At 40.7% G+C, this 15,979-nt stretch overlaps 1 protein-coding gene and 1 long non-coding RNA gene across 2 annotated transcripts in view; one reads left to right on the top strand and one right to left on the bottom strand.

Moving 5' to 3' along the window:
• ITGA4 (integrin subunit alpha 4) overlaps positions 1-15,979 on the top strand; it is a 113,300-nt gene that overhangs the window by 86,279 nt on the left and 11,042 nt on the right. Inside the window, exons 18-22 of the mRNA XM_002712227.5 lie at positions 6,174-6,324; positions 8,015-8,110; positions 8,772-8,851; positions 9,241-9,330; positions 12,486-12,576. Coding sequence (XP_002712273.2) covers positions 6,174-6,324; positions 8,015-8,110; positions 8,772-8,851; positions 9,241-9,330; positions 12,486-12,576 — 508 coding nt within the window. The remainder of the gene's footprint in view (positions 1-6,173; positions 6,325-8,014; positions 8,111-8,771; positions 8,852-9,240; positions 9,331-12,485; positions 12,577-15,979) is intronic.
• On the bottom strand, positions 11,641-13,357 carry LOC138848966 (uncharacterized). Its single transcript, XR_011387213.1, has 2 exons — positions 13,164-13,357; positions 11,641-12,785 (listed from the first exon to the last, which is right to left on the bottom strand). It is a non-coding gene; the product is annotated as an uncharacterized lncRNA (long non-coding RNA).

Below are 15,979 nucleotides of genomic sequence, written 5' to 3'. Positions count from 1 at the left end.
GTGAGCAGTGAGAAGCATGTGCCATTGTACTGTTATTCCCAGAAGAACTAGTCTACTAAGGTTGCCCTTTTTTAAAAAAAAAAATTATTTATTTAATTAAAAGGCAGAATTACAGAGAGGCAGAGGAGGAGGGAGGGAGGGAAAGACAGAGAGAGGGAGAGAGAGAGAGAGATCGTCCATCTGCTGGTTCACTCCTCAAATGGCTGTAACAGCTGGAGTTTCTTCCAGATCTCTCGCGCGGGTGCAGGAGCCCAAGGACTTGGGCCATCTTCGATTGCTTTCCTAGGCCATAGCAGAGAGCTGGATCAGAAGTGGAACAACCAGGACTAGGACCAGTGCCCATATGGGATGCCAGCACTGCAGGCAGCAGCTCTACCTGCTATGCCATAGCACCAGCCCCTTAAGGTTGCCCATTTTAAAAATGGAGACAGTAGGACTATATGGCCCCACTGACCATACAGTGTATTGGGAAGTTGAGTTACATGATTTAATACTAACTCATACTAATTACTAGTTCAGACTTTGAATCCAACCTCATCTGTGATTCTCACCTTGACTTCAGTGAGTCTGGCTCTATTCACTAAAATCATGAATGTCAGATATTGATCTATTCCAATAGACAAGAATTTTCAATTTATCATTTTTTCTGAAGCCAGTGGTAAAGAAAAAGAGGATAAATTGTATGTGGGCCCATAGGCCACTTGCTGCAGGCTACTCTTTCATCAAATAAATGAATCTCATACTTGATATAGTAAAGTATGGTATCAGTATATATTATATTTTGTCCTAGCATCTTGATTAAAAACAAGTTAGCTATTAAGCCCTAATAGATTTTAGTGAGGCAAAGTGCATTTATTATACTAAGACTTGGAGAGCATTTATTTCAAAATAAAATGGTATCATTGACTTAGGAAACACATACAGCCTGGTGCTGTAATGCACCTTTTTTCTATTTTTCTTCCTTTTCTTATTAAGTTATGATTCTGTATGTACACTGTCCTTTGATTTGTTTAAGTTACATGGATTGTAGACTGCTTTGTAAATTTCAAGTCTGCATTATGCATGTTTTAATGAAGAATGAACTATGAATCCTGGAGAAAGCTGTGGTTCAGTCTTGTCGCACTTCCAGATGTGCACCTGCTCCTTTATTATGTCTCACATGAAAAGCTGGTGGGTATCCCTTTGACTGCATCTTGTTAATGAATCAAGATACAGTAAGTTATATATTTTTTAAAAAGAGTTGATTTGTAATTATGGTAATGTGGCAGAGTGCCTTAAAAATGGAAAATAAACCCAGTCTTGTTCTGAAAATTGCATTCCTCTTTAATTTGCTGTTGTCTTGGAACCTAGCTGTTTATGCACTGCTTTCACCTTCTGTTGCTTGTCTAAGTGCCAACTTCTTTCCCAAAGGTGTTCAGTGACTAATGCCTTGGTTACAAGCCAGAATATTTTATAAATGTCTATTTCTAAACAACTCTTCTACAAGTCTTAATTAAACTTTAATGTGCATCTGAAGTTTACTTTTAGAAACTCCTAGGTGCCATGAGTTATAACACGATTACAGAACAGCAGGGGGAATGTAGAACAGCCATGTTCCCACATATTTTCTCTTTTCCTTTTAACATGCCACCAAGCAAACATGTACTGACTTAATCTAAAAGTTTACTACACAGGAATGAGTAAACCATAGCCATTCTCTAAAATGTCGGGATAGCATACAACCAGTTGAACTCTACCTTGAAATGATCAACAGTGTTTGGGATTACTGCTTTGCTAGTTATTACATATTGTTCTGGCAATCATCTAACTTTTAAAACCCAAGGATCAGAAACTAGAGATGTTACAACCAGAAGCACTAAAGGGTTATATGGTCTAGGATGTTACTTTCTCAAATGCTGTATGGCATGTGAGGATAAATGACTTCATCTTAAGCCATTGCAATACTGGAGTCTCTATTAGAACCAGAATAATATAGACAAGATATTAATTAAGTCTAGTAAGACTATGTTGTATGTTTATTTTCAAACTATACTCACTAATCAGATTGGTCTGTAGCAGGAACCAGCACACTTTTTCTGTAAAGAGACTGATGATAAATTTTAGCTTTTGTAAAACAACGATGTCTGTTCAAAACTTATCTCTACTTTTGCAGAACAAAGTAGAGCAAGGCTGTGTTCCAGTAAAACTCTATTTACAAATCAGAGATATGACACAGGGCTGTAAGCAGTGTTTTATGAACCACTGCTATGTAATATTCTTGCTTCTTACATGAAAATTCTGCAATAAACTTACATTTTCTTATTTAAAAGTAATTCCTAATAGTATATTTTGTTATTTAATTATAGTTTATTAGAAAAACTTAAACTATAAAATAAGAGGTTTTAAGGAATTAATCCTGGTTTAAGCAAACCATAAAAATCTGCTCCTAGAAAACATAAAGATGGATAGATACAGATAATTGATATAAATATATATACATATTCAACAAAAGTCTATAAAAATTATAAACTGCAAATTTCTAAAATTCCTGTTGATAACTGAATAGATAAATAAAATTTGACCTATTTATAAAATGGAATATATGCACCATTGAAAAGAAAACTTTCCAACTACATGTATCAATATGGATTAATCTCACAAAAATTTCTGAATAAAAGAAGCCACCCACCAAAGAAGAGATACTCAGGGATTAAATATTCTAGAGTATAAAACTTGGTAAAGCCAACTTATACAATAAAAAATCAGGTTAATAGGTTGAGGCAGTAACTCGAAGGAATGAGGTGCCACAGGTGTTTTATATAGTACTGATAAAACTTTTTTCTTAATCTAGGTACTTGAATTATGCATGTATTCAGTTTGGTCAAATCAATGAGCTGTATAATTAGGATATGTGCATTTCTATATACATGTTATACTTAAGAATTCTTAATGTATTCAAAATGAAAACAAATCAGATTGAGCAGAAAAAATCCTAAGTATTAGGTGAAGTATACAGTTTCTTTCAGCTTTGTTAAAATTATGAAAGTGGGAGAGAGTGTTAAAAATTTTCCTTTTGTTTGCACATTGTGAGGTTCATAAGAACTAATAATTTGTTTTTCAGAAACCACATTCCCCTTCCAGTATTGATTTTTCCATAGTTCTATAATGATGTGTGGGTTAGGGTACAGATCCCTTGAATGTGGTAGTCCTGGATATTACTTTCTGGTGTTAATGTAACATTTGGAATCTGAATGTCATCTTGGAACAGATAAACATAGCTATAAAGTTCTAGTTTAACAGAATGTATATTTATGATTTCATGAAATTTAAATAAGCAATAACTCAACCAGTGATTTCTTAGGTTTTTTTTTTCTTGAGTGTAACCCAAGTCCTTTTATGTTTGATCCATATACACATATACCCACATTTGTTTTGAACACTAACTGTTGCTAGGATCTGAGAAAACCATTATTATATAATGATCCAGTGTCTTTCCTGCAAGAGAATTTAGAGTAGTGCTTAGAGAAACTACGTAAAAATACTGTATTCCAGAGACTGCTGGTGTGCTTTGGGGAAGGAGAAGCTACCAGCTTCGCTAGTTGGGAAAAACAGGGAAGCATAAAGGAGGTCAGTAATGAGTAGAAGTCTATGAATTACTGATGCTTAAACGTAGACTTGAGGACCCAGTACAAGTCAGGCAGGTGCATGGAGAAAAGGTGCTAAAGGCAAAGAAATAGATGAAAGTAGGACATAAAATATCTTGGTGTGTTTGGACACCTGTTTGTAGGAATGTATGGGAAGAGCAAAGCAGTGCGTTGCACAGTCGAAAGTGCATGGAGGACCCGCTGTTGATGTCAGGCTCTGATGTCAGGCTAGCAGTTGAGGCTCTTATTTTGAAACACTCAAAGGAACTAAACAGACATGGGACATCTAGTTTGCATTCTTGAAAAGGACCCTCTGGCAGCGTGAAGACTGGATTAGAGGAAAGGAGAAAGACTTCAGGCAAAAAAACCAATTGTGTGTAATCCAAATTAACTCAGGTTCAATCATAAAACATGAGATTTACTTTAATGAAAAAAAAAATCTTCCTTGGAACCACCAATCCAAATAGTCCTAATAATAGAAAAGCTAAGAGTAATATGTCTTCACTAGCCTCAGGCAAGAGTGGTTCCTTTCCCTGTTCTTCCATAGCTTAGCTCATAACTCTCTCCTTGGTATTTATAATACCTGTTTACTTACAAATCTGTCCTTTATTGTATCATCTGTACGAGAGAGTGAAATGTGTGTTAAGTATTTTTGTATTAGGGAGCAATGGACACAGCACCTGATTTATTGTATAGGAATTTTCAGTTATAGTCAGCCATTTAGCATATTCAAGTAATGCTTAAAAGCAGAAAAGTTGAGACATGTTGCCAAACTCTGTCCTACTTACCATTTTTCTTTAATCAATCTATAAATAGCTATTAAGTGCCCATTCTATGTTTAGTATTTCCATGAAGTGTTTATTCAAACACAAAGCTTTCAGAAACTTAATATTATTAAAGAAGCTTTCAAAATTCCAAAGTGTCAGGAGAGCTTTTATTTTTCATATGCTTATGAATATCCTCACTTGATATTTTGCTCTGGGTCACATCTTTCTCTAGTTGAGTAATTTTTCTAAATTTTCAAATTTCAGGACTTATTGTCTTTAGGTGAAAGTTTGTAAAATCCTAACATACTGTAACTGAGAGTCCATGGCATTTAGCTATTGTAACCGTCTCGTTAGGAATAGAGAATGGGCTGTGCAGAAATTTGGAATTATGGTATTAGAACATTCTAATAGTAGCCCTTGAATAAGTTCCTTAAGCCTCAAGTTTCTTAAATTTATATGCTCTGAGGATTTCATGGAACGTGCAAGACCCAAATCTTCACTGAATAGTTGTTACTACAGATGGGGTGGCCAAGGCTTTAAAATGCCAAGTGACACCCCCTACCCAGTGAACCAGCCTAATTGCCAGGATTTGAACTGATACTTACAACTAGTTTTGCAGCATTCTTTTTACAATTTCCAGGAGAGTGAAGCATTTCTGCAATTCTGGTGGTTTGATTTTATTTTATTAAGAGACAGAAAGCTCCCATCTGCAGGTTCGATATCCAAATGTGTACAATAGCTAGGGCTGGTCCAGTCCAAAGCCAGGAACTCGAGCTAGGTTTCCTACATGGGTGGCAAGAACCAATTACTTGAGCCATCACTTGGTGCCATCCTAGTTCTGCATTGCCAGGAAACTAGAATTGGAAACAGAGCTGGGACTCTGATATGGAATGCATGGGTCCTAACAGAAGTCTTAACTGTTAGGCCAGATGCTCCTCTACTGCAATTCCATTTTCAGTTTGGCATAGTTATTGGGATAGGTGGCCAGTCAGCCTGCTCTAAGTGTCACTCCCTCACTGGAAATGGTAGTTCTTATCTGTGATTTCCATTCCTTCTTCATTCACCTTTTCTTCCAGTTTCCTAATCTTTACCCTTTGGTTTGGGCAGCAACTAATTCAATGCCCATTCAAGGACTGAAATATATTTTTAAAAAATTTTATTTATTTGAAAGACAGAGTTAGATAGATTTCATCTTCTGGTTCACTCACCAAATGGCAGGAATGGCCAAGGGTGGGTCAGGCCAAAGCCAGGAGCTTCATCTGGGTCTCCCTCATGGGTGCAGGGGCCCAAGCACTTGGGCCATCCTCTGCTGCTTTCCCAGGCACATTAGCAGGAGTAGGGTTGGAAGAGTAGCAGCTGGGACTCAAACTAGTAACTATATGTGATTAACCAGCCTCACCACAGTGCCAGTCTAAAAGAAAATTTTTAAAAAGTGCTTTTCCTTTTGAGCACATTGTAAAATAATGAGGAAGATGTTAAAATTGCAGAAGCTAATCAGAAATGAAGGAAAACAGTAAGGCTGACATGATTTAAACTAATAAAAAAGCCAAACTTTTCTTAGGTAATAGCTGACCGAATTTACCTCAAACATGATAAACTGAAGAGCTCTTTTTAATATGAATTAATATCTGCTTGTTTGGGGTTATTCCCATGGTAGCTTTTCTAAGTTAATATTTTATGTTCAACAGAAATGTATATATATCTGTGTGTGTGTGTATGTACATATATGAAGATGGGATTTTTATTTCCTAATCAAGAGCTAAATATTACTTCCTAACTTTAGGCCACATGAAAATAAAACCTACCTTGCTGTTGGAGGCATGAAGATGTTAATGTTGAATGTGTCATTGTTCAATGCTGGAGATGATGCTTACGGAACAACTCTGCACATCAGACTGCCCATGGGGCTGTACTTCATTAAGATTTTAGACCTGGTGAGTGTTGTAACTAAAATAGTATGCCACCACTGAGTATTTCACTTCATTTTTAGAAAGTAAATGATACAGTTCACTTCACTGATTTGAGGTATTATAAAATATAAATTAGTTAGGCTAAACATTCAGGCTCCATGCTCTGCCCAGAATGGCCAGTTCCCCGGAGGGCTGAGTGCACAAGCAGCTCCCAGTGCCAAGAGGAGAGGACCGCGAGGAGGGCGGTCATGGCCTTGGGCTTGTCTGGTGCTGTGGCGATGCTCTTCCTGGCTGAGGTCTTTGCACAGCACTAGTGTTCCACCATGCCAGGCTGCCTAAGTCACTGCTCTTCATTGGAAGTTCACACTCACTCCCTTCTTCCCAAACGACCTCCAACACAGTGGAAACAGTTCTCTTCCACAGGTTCCAAAGTCTTGAAGTAAAGCCAGGATTTAGACAAGTTTCTTCCCTTACAAAGATTTGGTGCAAATACAGAGCTTTTTATTTTTTCCTTTTTTTTTTTTTTTTTTTTTTTTTGGCCTAAGAAGAAAATCTTTATTGAGCATCCCTCTGCAGAAACACTGGAAGGAAGTTTTCCCTAATCTTCCCTAGGCTAGGCTGCTATGAAGAATTTAACATATCAAGCTATCTGTGGATATAAGGATGTATGGGTTACTTTATTTTTGTTCTGTTTATTTATTTTACATAGAAACCTTTTATTTAAGGTATGCAAACTGAGCTTTTATTATCTCTGGGCCTCAGTTATGAGATCTTAAGTCCATCAGTGAGGTAGTCATAAGGTTGTATCTAAAAGAGAAAGCCTCAGTTAATTCTTCTTGGGCATCTCTCTGTCTGTTAGCAAGTTTGGTCATCTCTTGTCCGGGTCCCATATCTTCACACTAAGGGTGTGTTGATTGGCCTTTATCTTCCCAAAGATATCTGCTACCTCCTTTCTCTGGTGTATAATGAGCCTATTTGCAAAAGTAAAAGGAGGAATATGAGGTGGCAGGTGGTATATATTTATTTTTTAAAGATTTATTTATTTGAAAAGCAGAGTTTCAGAGGAGCAGAATCAGAAAGAGAGGTTTTTCATCTGTTGTTTCTCTCCCCAAATGGCCACAACAGCCTGCGCTGAGCCAATCAGGAGCCAGGGGCTTTCTCCAGGTCTCCAATGTAGGTGCAGGGGCCCAAGTACTTGGGCCATCCTCTACTGCTTTCCCAGGCCATAGCAGAGAGCTGGATCAGAAGTGGAGCAGCTGGCAGTAGAACCAGCACCTATATGGTAGCCCCTCAGTAGTATATTTTTTTTTTAAATATCCCTATTGTGATTAAATGCCTCGAATATAGACTCACATACAAGACAGATGAAGATCAAGGAAGTAAGACTTTCCACTTTCCTTGTCTCATGATTTGTTCAAGAAATTAGGCTTGGGATAAAATAGGAAATAAATCAAGATGAATGAAAGCTAAAAGTATAGGAAATTTTTGTGAAGAATTTACAGGAATGTTAGGATATGCATATATCTGCACATATTTTTATTATTTATTAATATATCTGTTTATCCTAAAAATAAACAGGAAAGGGTTTTCTAGGAAAGTAACTTCTTCTGGGATGATTTTCTGTTTAAAAAAAATCATCCTTAAATGAATGTTATAAACTACTACTTCACTTCCTAACAGAATTATTTGTTGTGGCTGTTGTTTTCCCTTTTAGGAAGAGAAACAAATAAACTGTGAAGTAACAGAAAGCTCTGGCCCAGTAAAACTTGACTGCAGTGTTGGTTATATCTATGTAGATCATCTCTCAAGGGTAAGTGATTAGCATCTGTGGCTTTGGTTTACTGACTGACTGTTTTCTTCTGTTTTCCACTGTTTTCATGCTGCATGCAAATCTCTAATTTTTTTCTAACTTAGAGTACGTGGCTAGGTGATACAATGGAAGCCAAACCAACTGGGCTTGAAACCTTTGAGCTTTGTGTTTATATTCCTGGCAATGTTCACTGTTTAAAAAAGGGGAGCGGAGTGCATGTTTATACTGAGATGGGCATGTGAATGTGTCAATCAGAATTCGGCCCCCCTCCTCATCCTTCCTCAACACTCCCCCTGCCCAACCCCAGGAGGTCCTGTCTGCCAGGCATGTTACCTCTGCTATTCAAAAAGGTGTTTTTTGGCAAGAGTCCTCATTCGAGTTGCGAAAGCATTTCTTAATGTTGACAGTCTGATTCTGCCTGTCTTTCCACCCGGTATCAGCTTTGTCTCCAAATGCTGCTTGTCGCTATGAATGCCACAAGCGCCATAGCTACCCTGTATCTTTCCTGCCAAGGGAAAGCTACTCCACCTCTAGAGTAGTTTCAAGTCTACATTCCATAGAACATAAACTACTAAGAAAAGCTACCATTTACATTATGAAACTGTATTCAAGCTGAGTAAAAAAGAAAAAAATAAGGCAGCTTTCCTTCTCTGTTGTACAGATAGATATCAGCTTCCTCCTGGATGTGAGTTCACTCAGCAGAGCGGAGGAGGATGTCAACATCACAGTGCACGCCACATGGTATGTTTCACTGTGGAGAAGCAGCCTGAGCTAGAGGAGCTGGGGGGAGAGAGCTGGGGAGGGAGCTGGGGGGAGAGAGGGTTTAAGGAAAACAACGGATGTGTGTTCCTTGGATGTGTGTTCCTTTGATCGTCTATAGGAGAAGCCTTCTTTTTTGTCATTTATTTTCAAAATTGGTACCAAGAGAAACCCAAACCCCTCTATCTAGCACATGATAAGGTTAAAGAATGGGGGATTGCTGTCGCTTCCACTCTTATCCCTGTACTCTAGAAAGTGCTATATAAACTAACCTCTAAAAATATTTCATATTCATAGTCTGTAGTTATTTCTCTCCTAAGATTATTTTTATGCCTGGATTCTAACAGAGTATTTTCTCTTTGTTTCTGTAGCGAAAACGAAGGGGAAATGGACACTTTGAAGCATAACAAAGTGACTTTAGCAATACCTCTAAGGTATGAGGTTATGCTAACTGCTCATGGGTAAGTAGATAAGAGAAGCGTTCAGTAAAGTTTAGAGTTGACTGTCAGTTCCATTACTGTTTACATTAATGACACAATCATGCTTGAAGTTAAAGAAAAAGGATACTATTTCTCTCTCTGAGCAGTTGCCTCAATCTGGCAGTCCTTTGCTTAGGTGTTTATTACTGTAAGCCACTCTCTAATTGTCGCTGGTCCTACATCAAATTTCTAACTGGAGGAGCCTCTGTAAGCTCCTAGCAGGCCCTCTGTTCAGCCTTTCAGTTGTAGATGGTGCAATTCAGGGCTCCCCAGGTTCAGCAGTATGCAGTTTTTCTAAAGCCAAAGTGAAGTTCAAAGACAGGGAAGCTGGGCCAAATCACCTCTCTCCTTAATGCGCATCTACCTAAGTAGCAAATGGACTGAGACATAAGAGAGATGGCAGCAGGATGTCATTGGTCCACTCTAAATCTATGAGATGACAGAGTCCCTTGACCACAGCTCTGGTGCCAACATACATTGCTTCCTGAGGGTTTTAGTGATTGAGTGGATCCTTCTATGAATCAGGGAGAAGCTATATACGGAAATGAAAGGGAAGAATAAGAAAACCTCTAATTATTTCAGTGGAAATTATGCTGGCTATTAGTCTTTGTGTTAAACTACATTTTTTAAAGCACCAGAGAAGATTCAGAACAAAGTAGATGAGATTTTCTTATTTTTCTAAATATAAACCATTTCCTAATCATTTTAGCCACTATAAAAATGGCATACAACTAAATAAATGAAAAGTACCAGCATCTGAAAGTCATGGGATTGACTAACAAGTGAGATCAACAGGAAAAAAAGATGCCATGACAAGAGTAGGACCTCAAGTCAGTAGGAAAAAATATAAAGCTGATTGCACGTGTTCTGGCTCTCAGTGTTTGTTCTGCCTCCCTTGGTTTTCTGATGATGAGTGCCCTCCTCTTTTTCCATTGTTCACAACTCCTTACTTTGGGCAAGCAGTGTTCTCTAACTACTGAACTGCCTAAATTGCACCTCTTGAACATTTCTAATTTAATTCCCATTTAATGGGTTTCTCAGTTGATATTACCAGATATTAGCTGACAAATAGGAGGGAACTTGGAAAATTTAATGTTTTCCAATATTTTTCCCCGGGAAAAAGATTAAAGTTCTTTGTTTACTGTATATATGAGGATGCCTCAGAATGTTCATGGAAAAGTATGGAATTAAAAAGTAAGTTTATTCTAGTGCAAAAATTTTGAAATCCATGTATATGAAGGGACCACCAAAAGGTCATAGAATTGTATATTATGAAAAACTATGCATAGATGTCTAAATCTTTTTTTTTTTTTGGTAAGATTTTATTTAGTTGAAAGAGTTACAGACAGAGAAGAAGAGACAGAAACAGAGAGATCTGCCATCCACTGGTTCACTCCCCAAATAGCCACAAGGGCCAAGGCTGGGCCTCTCTGAAGCCAGGAGCCAAGAACCGCTTCCAAGACTCCAATGTGGGTGCATAGGCCCAAGCATTTGGGCCGTACTCTGCTGCTTTCCCAGGTGCATTAACAGGGAGCTGGATTGGAATGGAGCAGCCAGGATTCAAACTGGTGTCCTGCCAGACCCCCAGATCTTTTTGTACCAAAATGTATATATTTTTCAAAGATTTATGTATTGCGACCAGCACTGTGGCATAGTGGGCTAAGAGTCCACCTGTGGTGCTAACATCCCATAAGGGTACTGGTTCTAGTCCTGGCTGCTTATCTTCTGATCCAGCTCTCTCCTATGGCCTGAGAGGGAAGTAGAAGATGGTCCAAGTGCTTGGACCCCAGCACCCGTGTGGGAGACCCAAAAGCAGCTCCTGGCTCCTGGCTTTGGATCGGCCCAGCTCTGGTCATTGTGGCCATTTGGGGAGTGAACCAGAAGATGGTAGACCTTTCTCTCTGTCGCTCCCTCTCTCTGTAACTCTACCTCTCAAATAAATGAATACAATCTTTTATAAATTATTTATTTGGAAGGCAGAGTTACAGAGAGAGAAGGAGACACAGAATGATATGCTACTCACTGGTTCACTCCCCACATGGCTGCAACAGCTGGGGCTAGGCCAAGCTGAAACTAGGAGCCTGGAACCTCATCCATGTGTCAGGTGCCCAAGCACTTGGGCCATCTTCCACTGCTTTCCCAGGTGCATTATCAGGGAGCTAGTTTGGAAGTGCAGCAGCTGGGACTCAAACTGGACCTCATTCAGGATGAGGAGACAGCCTAACCCACTGTGCTACTGCCAAATTTATCTTAATTCCATTTTTCCACAAACTTTTTGAGGTACCCTCCTATGGCTAATCAACCTTATATTCAAAGTAAAAATGTGTCATACCTATTTCAGTTGCTTTCTAGACTTAAAATTTTTTACAAAGAACCAACAGGAATTGAGGAATGGAAAGAAGTAACTTTAAAAGTGTGTTAGATTATATCTTAAGACATGAGACTTGGCCGGCGGCGTGGCTCACTAGGCTAATCCTCCACCTAGCGGCGCCGGCACACCGGGTTCTAGTCCCGGTTGGGGCGCCGGATACTGTCCTGGTTGCCCCTCTTCCAGGCCAGCTCTCTGCTGTGGCCAGGGAGTGCAGTGGAGGATGGCCCAGGTGCTTGGGCCCTGCACCCCATGGGAGACCAGGAAAAGCACCTGGCTCCTGGCTCCTGCCATCGGATCAGCGTGGTGCGCTGGCCGCAGCGCGCCGGCCGCGGCGGCCATTGGAGGGTGAACCAACAGCAAAGGAAGACCTTTCTCTCTGTCTGTCTCTCTCACTGTCCACTCTGCCTGTCAAAAAAAAAAAAAAAAAAAAAAAAGACATGAGACTTAAAGAAAAGGAAAACTAAGAATTGATCCCATCATTGCCGTCTTGCTTGAATCATTTAAGGGCTCAAAGTGATGGAATGGTCAGGGAAGTGAACAGGGAAGATTGGGGAAAGCATGAAAACATTGTCAGTAAGACTAGATGTTGTGGCCCAGGTCAGGGGATGTGGCCACCCAACTGCATTATTTTTCAATGAAATGTTCAAGTTACAAAGTATTCCATAATAATGCTGAAAATACACTATAATCCAAATATAGAGAGTAACTCTTTTGACAACAGCTCATCAGATTAGACAGTCAACTACATTTGTGTTTTTTCTGACAGGTTTGTCAACCCAACTTCCTTTGTGTATGGATCAAGTGAGGAAAATGACCATGAAACATGCATGACAGAGAAAATGAATCTCACATTCCATGTAAGAAAAGTTGATTGTGTTGATGTTTGTAACAACCAGAAAGGGTGTAACTCGTGTGGAGCATAGTTCTCCGGACATCTTACACTTACAGTCTTTCTCAGTCTTCCTGCCCACTGCTTCTGGAAAGGGCTGCTGCCCTATCATGCAAACTCTTTCCCCTCAGGCTCTGCGGCTTTTGCTCCCATTTGCCTTGTCCCTGGTACTGAAACCTACATTTTTTTTTTTTTTTTTTTTTTTTTTTTTTTTGACAGGCAGAGTGGACAGTGAGAGAGAGAGACAGAGAGAAAGGTCTTCCTTTGCTGTTGGTTCACCCTCCAATGGCCGCCGCGGCCAGCGCGCTGCGGCCGGCGCACCGCGCTGATCCGATGGCAGGAGCCAGGAGCCAGGTGCTTTTCCTTGGTCTCCCATGGGGTGCAGGGCCCAAGCACTTGGGCCATCCTCCACTGTACTCCCTGGCCAAAGGAGAGAGCTGGCCTGGAAGAGGGGCAATCGGGACAGAATCCGGCGCCCCGACCGGGACTAGAACCTGGTGTGCCGGCGCCGCAAGGCGGAGGATTAGCCTACTGAGCCGCGGTGCTGGGCGAAACCTACATCTCCTAACAGGACAAGTGGGAAAGAGCCAGAAGGAACAGAGATAATGCCAAAAACAGGCAAAATTGGGGTTGAGCTGAATCTGCTAGAGACGTACACAGAAAACAGGATAGACCAAGGGAAGGAATCTTTAAATCAGTGAAGTTTCTTCTCATAGAAGCCTTAATATTACCAATTAAAGAAAGCTCTTATTTTTATAGAAAGTCAACTGGGTGACTTATTAAGCCACAGATTTATGACCTGTGACAAGTGCTTTGTGATTTGTTTATTGAGTGGTGTACTTGAAAACAAAAAAAATGCTATAATTATCTAGAATTATGAACATTGATGAAAAAAACCTTTTAAAAATTTGCTCTCAAATTGAGGTTTTCATTGATGTGTAAATACAGAGAATTTCTCGAAAGTAGCTTTTGAGCCTAAATCATGATACATGTGGTTCTTCCATTAGGTATTATATTTTAGGCAATACTTTTGAAAATGAACATTAAACTAAATTGGTAACTATCAAATTGCAAGTTCCTGGGCACTGTTCTCCTTTATGGAAAAGAATGACCTTGAAATTCTATTGATACTGTGTATCATCAGCTTGTTCTTACACTAGTACACACTAGTGTTGAAGCAAATTAGCACTCTACTTTGGAGTCCCAAAGAGTTCTCATCTCAGAATGTGATGGTGGTGGCTGGTGCCGTGGCTCACTTGGCTAATCCTCCACCTGCGGCGCCAGCACCCCGGATTCTAGTCCCAGTTGGGGCGCTGGTTCTGTCCCAGTTGCTCCTCTTCCAGTCCAGCTCTCTGCTGTGGCCCAGAAGGGCAGTGGAGGTTGGCCCAAGTGCTTGGGTCCCTGCACCTGCATGGGGGACCAGGAGGAAGCACCTGGCTCCTGGCTTCGGATCGGCACAGCACCGGACGTAGCAGCTATTAGGGGAGTGAACCAACGGAAGGAAGACCTTTCCCTCTGTCTCTCTCTCACTGTCTATAATTCTGTCTCTCTCTCTCTCTCTCTCTCTCACACTGTCTAACTCTGCCTGGCAAAAAATAAAAAAAGAGAATGTGATGGTGGCTTGTGCTTTGGTAAACTAAAATAGAAAACAAGCTGGACTCTAGAAAGCTGATTAATTTATGATTAAGAATTAGCAGTTGTTTCCTAATGAATTGATGATTGGGTGACTGGGACTGGAGAAATTGGTAGTGTATAGGCTTGGTAAAGTCTGGCCAAGTACATATATGTACTCTTGGAGGCTTAAATGTTATTAGGTGAATATGGATGGTACATAATTGTAGTCTGGACTAATTATTGACTGGTATCAGGAAGATATTGTCACTAGTGCTGGGCACTGCTGGGTACCTATTGCTGACATTTCTTTGTGCAAATGCTTTGTGCTTCTATGACCTGTCCCAAATCTAGGGCACTCTGTTTATCAGTGACAGACGCATCCAAATGATTATTGCAAGTCTGCACATCATCCTTTTTCATTCAGGTTTTGTGGCATATGTCTTTTCTGACTTTTTGGTCTTATGTTTAAGAACTTGTTCAGTATAAATGCTGCCTAATCTCATTTTTGGGGTATCTGCAATATCCAAGTTTATCAACACCAATGAAATATCCCCTATGCATCTTTTTAAAAAAAAATACAGGCTAATAATCCCTTATCCAAAATTCATGGGACCGAAAAAGAAATGTTTCATATTTTGGAAGATTTTGGATTTTTGGAATCCAAAAATATAAATTATGCCCAAATCTAAAATTTGTAGAAACAAGACACTTTCAAATCGGAGGTGCTCAACCTGCATTATTTAACTATTTATTTTGACAGGCAGAGTGGACAGTGAGAGAGAGAGACAGAGAGAAAGGTCTTCCTTTGCCTTTGGTTCACCCTCCAATGGCCGCCGCGGCCAGCGCACCATGCTGATCCAAAGGCGAGAGCCAGGTACTTATCCTGGTCTCCCATGGGGTGCAGGGCCCAAGCACTTGGGCCATCCTCCACTGCACTCCCTGGCCACAGCAGAAAGCTGGCCTGGAAGAGGGGCAACAGGGACAGAATCCGGTGCCCCGACCGGGACTAGAACCTGGTGTGCCTGCACTGCTAGGTGGAGGAATAGCCTAGTGAGCCGCGGCACCGGCCAAAACCTGCATTATTAAAACCAGTTTTAGTTTCCCAGCCGATGCCGCGGCTCAACAGGCTAATCTTCCGCCTGCGGCGCCAGCACACTGGGTTCTAGTCCCGGTCAGGGCGCCGGATTCGGTCCCGGTTGCCCCTCTTCCAGGCCAGCTCTCTGCTGTGGCCAGGGAGTGCAGTGGAGGATGGCCCAAGCGCTTGGGCCCTGCACCTCATGGGAGACCAGGATAAGTACCTGGCTCTTGCCTTTGGATCAGCATGGTGCGCTGGCCGCGGCGGCCATTGGAGGGTGAACCAACAGCAAAGGAAGACCTTTCTCTCTGTCTCTCTCTCTCACTGTCCACTCTGCCTGTCAAAAACAAAACAAAACAAAACAAAACAAAACAAAAAAAACAGTTATAGTTTCCTAGAACTCAGTAACATTCTGTTTTTTAAAAATAAATTTCAGTCACTTGTTACTGATCATCTGGTTAGCATGGAGTGATCCTAAAACACAGGATATAGAGCTCGAATCCCTGAATTTGTCACCTTTTTAAAAAGATTTTATTTAGGGGCTGGCGCCGTGGCTCACTTGGTTAATCCTCCTCCTGCAGCGCCGGCATCCTATATGGGTGCTGGGTTCTAGTCCAGTTGCCCCTCTTCCAATCCAGCTCTCTGCTGTGTTCCAGGAAGGCAGTGGAGGATGGCCCAAGTG

This window comes from Oryctolagus cuniculus, chromosome 3 (assembly GCF_964237555.1).
Source record: "Oryctolagus cuniculus chromosome 3, mOryCun1.1, whole genome shotgun sequence".
Taxonomy (NCBI): Eukaryota; Metazoa; Chordata; class Mammalia; order Lagomorpha; family Leporidae; genus Oryctolagus; species Oryctolagus cuniculus.
The sequence above is the reverse complement of the archived record's forward strand: the minus strand, read 5'-3'. Positions and strand labels throughout refer to the sequence as shown.